The sequence below is a fragment of the Otolemur garnettii genome, unplaced genomic scaffold, assembly GCF_000181295.1.
Source record: "Otolemur garnettii isolate 467f Iridium unplaced genomic scaffold, OtoGar3 scaffold00163, whole genome shotgun sequence".
Lineage (NCBI taxonomy): Eukaryota > Metazoa > Chordata > Mammalia > Primates > Galagidae > Otolemur > Otolemur garnettii.
Genome location: NW_003852558.1, coordinates 1,812,255 through 1,823,527, shown reverse-complemented (window position 1 = coordinate 1,823,527; position 11,273 = coordinate 1,812,255). Strand labels below are relative to the sequence as shown.

General features: G+C 38.2%; 1 protein-coding gene across 2 annotated transcripts in view; it reads left to right on the top strand.

Moving 5' to 3' along the window:
• UBE2W (ubiquitin conjugating enzyme E2 W) overlaps positions 1-11,273 on the top strand; it is a 64,510-nt gene that overhangs the window by 38,950 nt on the left and 14,287 nt on the right. Inside the window, exons 4-5 of one of the 2 annotated variants that reach the window (XM_003800042.3) lie at positions 4,077-4,232; positions 10,624-10,699. In XM_003800042.3, the coding sequence (XP_003800090.1) occupies positions 4,077-4,232; positions 10,624-10,699 (232 nt within the window). Of the gene's footprint in view, positions 1-4,076; positions 4,233-10,623; positions 10,822-11,273 lie in introns of those variants that run through there. The other variant, XM_023519228.1, reaches the window with a different exon arrangement.

Here is an 11,273-nt window from a genome sequence, read left to right as displayed (position 1 = left end):
GTCTCCTGCCTCCACCTTCTAAGTAGCTGGGACCACAGGCGCCTGCCACAACGCCTGACTATTTATTGGTTGCAGTCATCATTGTTGTTTGGCGGGCCCGGGCTGGATTCGAACCCACCACCTTAGGTGTATGTGGCTGGCATCTTAGCCACTTGAGCCATAGGCGCCGAGCCCTTTTTTCTTTTTTTTTGAGACAGTGTCTTGCTTTATCGCCCAGTCTTGCTCTATTGCCTGGGCTAGAGTGTAGGAGCATCATCATATGTCACTGCAACCTCAGGTTTACACCCTGCAGAGAACTAGATAGCAAAGTTTATGTTAAATCCACCTGTAGAAATTGCTTATCAGCCCAGGGGCTTACGTGATCCTTCTGCCCCCACCCTTCCTGGGTGCATCATCATGCCCAGCTATGTTTTCTAATTTTTTTGTAGAGCTAGGGGTCTTTCTTTTGTTCAGACTGTTTTCAAAGTCCTGACTTCAAGTGATTCTCCCAGCTACACATGGAGGATTATAGACTATAGTGCTCTGTCATTCATCCCTTTTCTTTCTCTTTTCTCCTGCTTTCCTTTTGGTTTGTGCATACTTTTTGAGTTTCAGGCCAAGTAATTTAGTTTATAACTGTTTCTCTCCAAGAATACTATGTTCCTTTTGTTCTGTGAAAACATGTCATGATAACCTTTGTATTTCACTGCCTGTTTTCCTAGATAGTTGCCGATTTATTTTTGTCAAAGGGTATAATTTGGCAGCTCTTCATTTTTTGGTACTTTCAGATCACTATTCTACGTGGCTTCTTGATAAAGCAACCCTACTGAAAAAAATGTATCTATTAATGGTTCAGTGCCCAGAGTTCAGTGAGTAGGACACCAGACACATACACTGAGACTGGCCGGTTTGAGCCTGGCCCAGACCTGCTAAACAACAATGACAACAGCAACAATGACAAAAATAGCTGGCTGTTGTAGCAGGCGCCTGTAGTCCCAGCTACTTGGGAGGCTAAAGCAAGAGAATCACTTTTAAAAGCCCAAGAGTTTGAGGTCGCTGTGAGCTGTGATGCCATGGCACTGTACCAAGGGTGACATAGACTCTGTCTCAAATCAAAAAAGAAAGAAAGAAAAAAAAAACCATATCTGTTAAAACATAATTGTGACCAAGGAATAAACTCTTGGACATTGCCTATGTTCTTTTTTGTTTGTTTGTTTGTTTGAGACAGAGTTTCAAGCTGTTGCCTTGGGTAGAGTGCAGTGGTATCATAGCTCACAGCAACCTCCATTTCTTGGGCTCAAGCGATCCTCTTGCTTCAGTTTTTCTATTTTTAGTAGAGATGGGGGTCTTGATTTTGCTAGTCTCAAACTCATGAGCTCAAGCAATCTATCTGCTTTGTCCTCTGAGTGATAGGATTACAGGCGTGAGCCACCGCACCCACCCATTGCCTATATTCTTACTGAAAATATCCTACTGTTCATATAGCTTTCTCTGGTAAAATGAATACCCCCAAACAGATGTATATACTGTGAGGTTTGTAAACTCTCATTCTAAGGTTGGGTAAGGTGGCTCATGCCTATAATCCTAGCACTCTGCGAGGCTGAGGCAGGTGGATTGCCCTGAGCTGACAGGTTCAAGACCAGCCTGACCAAGAGGGAGACCCCATCTCTAAAACCTGTAGTCCCAGCTACTTGGGAGGCTCAGGCAAGAGAATTACTTGAGCCCAAGAGTTTGAGGTTGCTTTGAGCTATGATGCTACAGCACTCTGCTAAGGGTGACAAAGTGAGATTCTGTCTGAAAAAAAGAAAACCAAAACTTTTGTTCTAGATATCTATAGCACATTATGGGATTATCAAATGCATATGTTCTAAACTACAGTTCATATTTATAAAACAAAGCTTTGTTAAAAAGCAGTTGTTGGTCAGACTCAAAGTGTAGAACTATATGACCACTGAAGTATTTATTTCCTTTAGCCAAAAAAAAAAAGTAATGAAGTAATAAGGTAATGACAAGTGCACTAGCATTGATTGGTATAATTGAAGTGAAGGACATACTTGGAAAATAGCCATTCCAAAGTCAGAAAGTTTTTTCAGAGGGTCTTCTGCAATCAGGTAGGACAAGTACCTTGATTTCTCTTATTTTGAGGCTTTGCTTTTATTTTCCAGTTCTACTATTGCTTTTTTAAAAAATAGGAATGGAGTGTAGGTAGCCAGGATTTAAAGAAAAAATAAAGTTTATGCAAATAGGAAGTCATTCCTTTGAAAGAAATTCTTTGCCAGCCAAGAAAATAATTCTCATATGTTAACATATTTGAATTATGAGAGGACTTGACTTATGTGAAAGATTGCTTTGTTAACATGTAAATAATTTGTAAAATTGTAATAAAATAAGATTTGTAGGTGGATATTTAAAATATCTGTAAGACTTTAGCTTATGGTAATTTCCTATAATGCACATTATAACTATGGCATACTTAGGCTATACTTACTTTACTTGCTTTCTTTTCTACTCTGAAGTGGGGGAAAGAAGGTATGCCTAGAACAATACTGTATATATTTCATCTGTTTTGCCAGAACTTAAGGTAGGATTTCTCCTAACTGATAACTTTGGTTTTCTTTGATCTGAGGCAGTTTGCAGGGCTGAGAGAGAAACTTTTTTTTTTTTTTTGAGATAGTCTCATTATATCACCCTCGGTAGAGTGCTATAGTGATTTAGCTTACAGCAACCTCTTAACTCTTGGGCTTAAGCTATTCTTTTGCCTCAGCCTCCTGAGTAGCTGGGACTACAGGCGCCTGCCACAAAGCCCGGCTATTTTTTTCTTGTAGTTATCATTGTTGTTTGGCAGGCCCAGGCTGGGTTTGAACCCACCAGCTCCGGTGTATGTGGCTGGCACCCTAGCCACTGAGCTATAGGTCCCGAGTTGAGAGAGAAACTTTAAGGCTGTTTGAGAAACTGTTGCTTTGTATCTGATGGGCTTTATAAAAATATCATATCTACTAACTCAGAATCTGTGAATTTGTATTTATATTTTTAACTAGACTTTCAGGTTGATTTTTTTTTTTTTCCCAATGGCAAGGTCAGGAATTAGGAAGCTGAACTGGAGAATAAATACTACACTGTCGTATAAAATTTACTTAAAGGTTGGTAGTTGAAGTTAATTTTTTTATGTATAAATAAAGTTTTTTTCTGGGTAGCATAAAAAAACATTCTTTTGTTTTCTTTGAGAACTTTGGACTGTGCTTACAGGTTTCTCAGAAGATACACATTTATTCTACCACTTATTTAGATGCTTAGGCAAAGTCAAGAAACAATACTTTTGGGCTATTTGTTGAATTATTAGGACAAAGTAAGGAGATAAAGGATTTATTACCATTCAAAGCAGTGCTGAGGAGAGATGGAGATAAAAAAACAATGTTAGAAGAATTGAATAAGAAGAAAAGCAGGGAAAAATAGCAAGTAATTGTTAGACTTGGTCAACCTTTGTATTTTTGATCTATGCACGTAATGTGTTCCTAAATGGCTAGTAACTTGTGCCCGTTATATTGGACATGTGAATTTAGAGGAGATGGAATATATAACAATATTGGATATTGTGAATTTAGAGGAGATGGAATATATAACAGTAATTTCCCTTTGCACATAACACCTTAGGTGCTGCCATTGTTACAGTAGGGGTATTCCTACCATATTGTCTCAAAATTGAATATTTTTGTTTGGAATTTCAGAGTGCTTGATTTTCATATGCAGAGAGCAAAGAATAGAATTTGAAAATTGTTCTTACAAATGTAGTTATTTGTAGACTAGTGAAAAATACAGAGTAATGTAGAATTTTTAAGGAAAATTTATGAGAGATAACTGAAATATAAAATCTAGATTCTTTTCCCTACTGCATGGTTATTCATTCAATGAAACCAATATTTACTGAGTTAGTGAGAATAAATAAGTAAGCATTTTATCTTGTTTCTGGCACTGATTTTGGTTTTTTGGGGGTTTTTTTGGTTTGTTTTTAAAACCAGTACTTGTTTATAGGTAGAAAATATTTTAGTTTTTGATTATAGAGAATACTTGAGTGTTAATGGAATTTTATTCTCTCTTAGGTCATGTTTACTGGTGAAAATATTCCTGTTCATCCTCATGTTTATAGCAATGGTCATATCTGTTTATCCATTCTAACAGAAGACTGGTCCCCAGCGCTCTCAGTCCAGTCAGTTTGTCTTAGCATTATTAGCATGCTTTCCAGCTGCAAAGAAAAGGTAGGCTATCTCAGAATTATTCCAGGTAATATTTTTTTCTGTTAGGTAGATAAGCAATTTTAATATGTAATTACTTTTATTTGAAGGAAGGACTTAATACATTTTAAAATTTTAGGGAATGTCATGTTTAGTAATAAATTGGAAAATTATTTTGATACTTTTGCATTTGAAATAGAAGTTTTAGTGTTGAATGGGCTTTGAAATGAGACATGTTGTTCTACATTTTTTACACAGGAAATTTATGCACATGTTCTTAAATAATCTTAATTTTATTTCTATAAGCATGCACAAGATGAAAGTGTATAAGAATTCTTGTTTCTAGATTTTAAAGAGGAAAGCCCCAGAAAAAAGGCCCTCTTTCTTCTTTTTGCCAGCACCTACCCTTTTAGGGGATTTCCTAGAAACCAGAGCTTCCCTATTCTAATGTTTATGTTGAAGGAGGAGGACCATATTACCAGTAGAATTTTCAGGACTTTTTCTTTTTTTTTTTTTTTTTATTGGGACAGAGTTTTACTATGTTGCCCTCGGTAGGATGCCATGGCATCACAGCTCACAGCAACCTCAAACTCCGAGGCTCAAGCAATTCTCTTTTCTCAGCCTCCTGAGTAGCTGGGACTACAGGCACCCACCACAACACCCTGCAATTTTCTCTTTGTTGTTGTTGCAGTTGTCATTGGTGTTTTAGCTGGCCTGGGTGTGGCCAGGGCTCAAACCTGCCAGCCTCGTGTATGTGGCCCCGCCCCACCCACTGAGCGCCACCAGGGCTTTTTCTTTTCTTTTCTTTTTTTCCCTTTTTTGGAGACAAAGTATAACTTTGTCCCTCCCCGTTGAGTGCCGTGGCGTCATAGGTCACATTAACCTCCAACTCTTGGGCTTAAACAATTTTCTTGCTTCAGCCTCTTGGGTAGCTGGGATTACAGGCACCTGTCACAATGCCTGGCTATTTTCAGAGACAGAGTCTCGCTCTAGCTCAGGCTAGTCTTGCACTGGTGAGCTCAGGTGAGCAGCCCACCTCAGCCTCCCAGAGTGTTGTGAGCCACTGTGCCTGCCTAGGGCTTTTTCCTTCAGATCTTTTTTACAGATTACAGATTTTGTGTCTGATGGAGGTGAGAAAAAAAGACTAGCAAAAGAAAATTCACGAGTTAAATTTAGGGTGCCCTTTAAAGGTATATGAATCCCCTATGTATTTCTGACCCTCTAGTAATTCTTGCTTAATAGTTAGTATAGCATAGTGTTCATATAGATCTACATTTTAAAGCTTTTCTTCTCCATCATGGTTTCTTTTCATCATTGTGTTTATAAGAGAAACAAATCAGGGAATTGCGTGTGTGTGTTTTGTAGGTTTTTTTCTGTTTTCTAATTGAACTGACCATTTTATCAAATTAATATTTAGAATAGTTTAAAAATAATAGTTCGTTATTTTGGCTTGGAGCCCATTGCTCAGTGGTTAGGGTGCTGACCATATACACTGAGGCTGGTGGGTTGGAACCTGGCCTGGGCCTACTAAATAACAATGAGAACTGCAACAAAAACATAGCCGGGCATGTACCTGTAGTACCTGTAGTCCCAGCTACTTGGGAGGCTGAGGCAAGAGAATCGCTTAAGCCCCCGAGTTTGAGGTTGCTGTGAAGTCACAGCACTTTATCGAGAGCCACATAGTGAGACTCCGTCTTAATTAAAAAAAGAAAAATCATTTTTAAATGCTAGGATATTTAGGAGCTGTAGGTCTAAGCCACTGTCTTGCAGAAGTGAATTTTGTGAAATGTTAACTCCATAAGAAGTTTCTTGGTGATTGATTTAAAAAACAAAACATTCCTTTGTTCAAATAAGCATGGGAAATAGTGAGTTAAGTATGTATTTCTTGGTACCGCTTCTGCTTCCATATGTTCTTCTCCCCTGTACACACACATATACACACACACACACTTTATTTTTTTTTGTTTTGAGGCAGTCTCACTGTGTCACCCTCAGTAGAGTGCTGTGACATCACAGCTCATAGCAACCTCAAACTCTTGGGCTTAAGCCAGGCGTTCTCAAACTATAGCCTGTGGGCCACATGCAGCCCGCCTAGGACATTTATCTGGCCTGCCAGATGTTTTTGCCGCCACTGCCTGTCCTACTTAGCAGCCAACTCGTCCCGGGGCCCACAGTCCCGCCCTCCAACGGTCTGAGGGACAGTGAACTGGCCCCCTGTTTAAAAAGTTTGAGAACTCCTGGTAATTGCCTCAGCCTCCCAAGTAGCTGGGACTGCAAGTGCCCACCATAATACCCAGCTATTTTTTTGTTGCAGTTGTTATTGTTGTTTAGCTGGCCTAAACTGGGTTCAAACCTGCCAGCCGTGGTGCATGTGGTCGGTGCTGTAACCACTGTGCGACAGGCACCAATCCCTCCCTGCCCCCCACTTTTATGTGTAGGGTAAATCAGGTTTTGGTTACAGGGGGCTCTGTGTTTCTGTTATGTTTATGAACTATAGAAAAGTGAAGAGGTAAGTACGGAATTTAATTAGAAAAGTTACTAAGAGATGAACAACAAGAGCCAGGTGCGGTGGCTTATGCCTGTAAACTTAGTACTCCCGGGGGGCTGAGGCAGGTGGATTGTCTGAGCTCACAGGTTTGAGGCCAGCCTGAGCAAAAGCAAGACCCCATCTCTAAAAATAGCCGGGCATGTGGCAGGTTTCTGTAGTCCCACCTACTTGGGAGGCTGAGACAAGAGAATCACTTGAGCCTAAGAGTTTGAGGTTATTGTGAGCTATGACGCCACTCTACCAAGGGCAACATAGTGAGACTCTGTCTCAAAAAAAAAAGAAAAAGGGATGAATGCCTGTGATATCTGCACATAGCTATTGAGTGTGCCTTATTATTAGCTTTTGTTTACATTTAAGTGTAATGATTTATTATTAAAAACTAGAGAAATAGTGTATGTTCATCCTTTTCTAACTCTTACTGTTCCCCTCACATTCTAATTCTCTGCTGCTAGTGTTTCTTGCATACTTAATAAGACTGATCATTCAATTTAAATCATTGATCAGCCGTATTTTTATATAATTGTATAATATATTTAAGCAGGAATATCTGAAAGTCAGAATTTGTGAAATATAAAAATTCAAAAAACATATACTAAGTACCTACTATGTACTGGTGTTGTGTTTTTTTTTTCTTTTGTGCTGTTTTTATTGTGTAAGTGCTAGGTTAAAGACAAACAGGAAATTTGTTTGGCATTAAGGAGATCTCGTGCCAAATAAGCTTTAAAAAGTCTTTTAAATGCCCACCCAAAAACTCTACTGTTAAAACAGGTAAATTTTGTTCTGTAGTGGATATGGTTCTATAAGCTTTACTTTATTGGTTAATTCTGTTTGAATACAGACTAAATTTCCCTATAGGTATTTGGGACTTCTGTCATAATTCTTTCATTCTAACTTTCTTTTTTTCTTTTTTTTGAGACAGTCTCACTCCATCACGCTGGGGTTGAGTACATCATCATAGCTCACAGCAACCTCAAACTCATGGGCTCAAGTGATCCTCTTACCTCAGCCTTCCAAGTAGCCTGCCACAACACCCGGCTAGTTTTTCATTTTTAGTGCAGATGGGGTCTGTCTCTTGCTCAGGCTGGGCTCAAGCTCCTGAGCTCAAGAAGTCCAACTACCTCATGCTCCCAAGTGCTAGATTTATAGGCATGAGCCACCATGTCCAGCTTTTCATTTTTCTTTTTAAAGGCAATCTCTCTCTCATCCAGAGTAGAGTGCAGTGGTCTGATCATAGCTTGCTTACTGTAACCTTGAACTTCTGGGCTCAAGCAATCCTTCTGCCTCAGCCTCCCCAGTGGTTTAGACTACAGACACAGGCCACCGCTGGCTAATTTTTGTTATTGTTGTTAGTATTATTATTTTAGAGGCAGTGTCTTAGTATGTTGCCCAGTCTGGTCTTTAACTCCTGGGCTCAAACAGTTCTCCTACTTTTGGCTTCCCAAAGTGCTGGGATTACAAGTATGAGCCACTGTGCCTGGCATCCAAATGACCTCTTACACAGTCAGGAATGGTTTCCTAAACTGAAGGCATTTAAATCTGGCATGTTAGTACAGTTCAGTAGATTAAAGATAATTCTTAGATATTGAGAGTAGGGGCCTTTCAGAAGTCCATATTTTATTCTCAATGCCCATATAATACGTTTACTTTGTCCAAACTTTTCCAGCTTGTAGTCCATTCCTAAAACAATTTGGTAATACATCTCTATGTATAGTAAAGTGATCTAAGAGATACAGTTTTTTTGTTTGTTTGTTTGTTTTTGTTTTGAGACAGAGTACCACTGTGTTGCCCTTGGTAGAGTGCTGTAGCATCGTAGCTCACAGCAACCTCAAATTCTTGGGCTTAAGCGGTTCTCTTGCCTCAGCCTCCTAAGTAGCTGGGACTAAAGGCACCTGCCACAACACCTGGTTCTTTTTTGTTGCAGTTGTCATTGTTGTTTTAGCTGGCCCGGGTTAAGTTCAAAGCCACCAACTTTGGTGTTTGTGGCTGGCGCTTAACTACTGTGCTGCAGGCGCTGAACCTGAGAGAGACAGTTTTGTTTTGTTTTTTTTGTAGAGACAGAATCTCACTTTGTTGCCCTTAGTTGAGTGCTGTGGCGTCACACAGCTCACAGCAACCTCAACTCCTGGGCTTAAGCGAATCTCTTGCTTCAGCCTCCCGAGTATCTGGGACCACAGGCACCCACCACAACACCCGGCTAATTTTTGGTTGTAGTTTGGCTGGAGCCCGGTTTGAACCTGCCACCCTCGGTATATGGGGCCAGTGCCCTACTCACTGAGCCACAGGTGCCGCCCAAGAGAGAGAGTTTTTGAAAAGCTTATCAGTTTGGTTATATTCTTTTTTGTTTTTTGCAGTTTTTGGCCGGGGGCTGGGTATGAACCCGCCACCTCTGGCATATGGAGCCAGTGCCCTACTCCTTTGAGCCACAAGCACCACCCGTGGTTATAGTCTTGATTTAAAGAAATAGAATGAATCTTTCTTTCTCTAATTTTTTTTGAAGGCTATTTCCTAATGATTCTTAGGTGCTAATCAATATATACATAAAATGAGTTTGTGAAATTTTTTGCTGTTATTGTAGCAATTTATTGCATGTGTTGACTCTGCAAGAAAAATAGCAGAGGATCATCTGTCTCTTTGAAGCAGTCAGGGATCCAATGTTTTCCTCAAATTATATCAACAGGGTACCTTGGACTAGTTATTTAATGTCTATATTTTAATGGTCCCTTTTTGTTAAATGAAATAACTAGTAATGTTAACTCATAGGGGTATTATGAAGCTTAACTAAGATAACACTTGTAGCACGAATTTTAGAAGTGCCAAGTGGACTGGCTATTTTTCTTTCTGTGCTTTAGGAGTTCTACTCACTGTTTCTTTCTGTTTGAACCTTTCTTTAAATGTCATCTTACCAAATTCATTTCTTTTGATTAGCTTCAGGTAGAGAAAACAATTCCCTTAATCTCTCATTTTATTGACTTAGCTAAACAGAGTTGATTAAGTCTGAATAGACAAGATATCTTTAATACTATAAAATAGGGATAGAAGAGAAACAATCAAGTAATTAGACTAAAGGAGGCTAGAGGGTAGGGACTTCCCTCAGTAGCTTTAATAAATATTTAACGTATTTCAGAATGTTTATAGAGTCTTGTGTCTGGTCAGTATCCCAACAGTTTCAGGAAAATTCTCTTCCATACTTGTGTTCAGTGTTTTTAGCATCACTATTTCTGATACAGCTTCTTTGCAGAGCTGGCATGTGTTGCTCATATTGTTCTACTCAGGGGTATGTCTCTGTGTGTATGTGTGTGTGTGTGTGTGTGTGTGTGTGTGTATCAGAAAGGCCAATGGATAGCAGAAATGGCTATTGTATCTTTTTCCCTTTTTTCCTCTTACGTATTGTTTACAAACTTCTCTGGTCTATTTTTGATGATGCTGTATTTATAGTAAAATAATCTTTTGTGGAGTTTAATAAATTGCCATAGTTTTTGAGACAAACCAGTAATATTAATAGTTTGGTAGAATTTCTATTTTAATGAGCTCATAAAAGTAATTGCTAAATATTTCTAGGGAAATGACACAATAAATGCAACTAAAATTCTTTACAACTTGATGCTACCATTCTTATTGATAAGTCATTCTCCAGTGATATCACTGGAACCTAACCACATATACACCCTATTTTTTATTTAATATAATTGAGGTGTCAAGAATTTACTTTGAATACTTATAATTTCTGTTCTTTCAGTTATGCTATTGGTGTTTATATTGTTCTTCACACATTCTATAATTATTTTGCTTTAGCCTTTATTAAAATGGTCTCCTCCTTAGTTTTTTCAATTTATAACTTCTTATCTATTTAAAACTCTTCTGTTTCAGAGACGACCACCAGATAATTCATTTTATGTGCGAACATGTAACAAGAATCCAAAGAAAACAAAATGGTGGTATCATGGTAAGGAGTTTCAATTTGGAATGTAATACATTTTATAGATAAGTTAGACTAGATTTTTAATGGGACAAAATTATAACCATCATACAAGTAAAATTTAAAATTACTTTGATATTCTGAGATTCTACCACTTTTTAAACAAAATAATTCATAGTTATCTTTAGATATAATTAGAACTAGATACTTGAAAACCTATTATTTGAAGTAGAAGCATTAATGCTTTATGTACTCATATAGTTCTGGTATTATTCATAGGGAACTACATTAAGGGAAATACATTAAGTAGAAGTGCCTTATTAAATTAAAGCTCGCTCTATTTTAACTCTCTCAAAAAATGTGAGGCCCTGCTGATTACATGTTATTAATAACATGCTGTCAATAATTTAAAATGTCAGTTCTTGTTGGGAGGGTAATCATAGCTTTATAATTCAGAGCTTCTAGCATCATTTCTAAACTAATATTAGTGCTTCTCCAAAGAGGTATTTGAAATTAAAAACAATAGGCTTGTATTTTTGAACATGCATTTTGAAGCTTGTATACATAAGAGCATTGTCCTTTGTTTCTGTTTTTTTTTTTT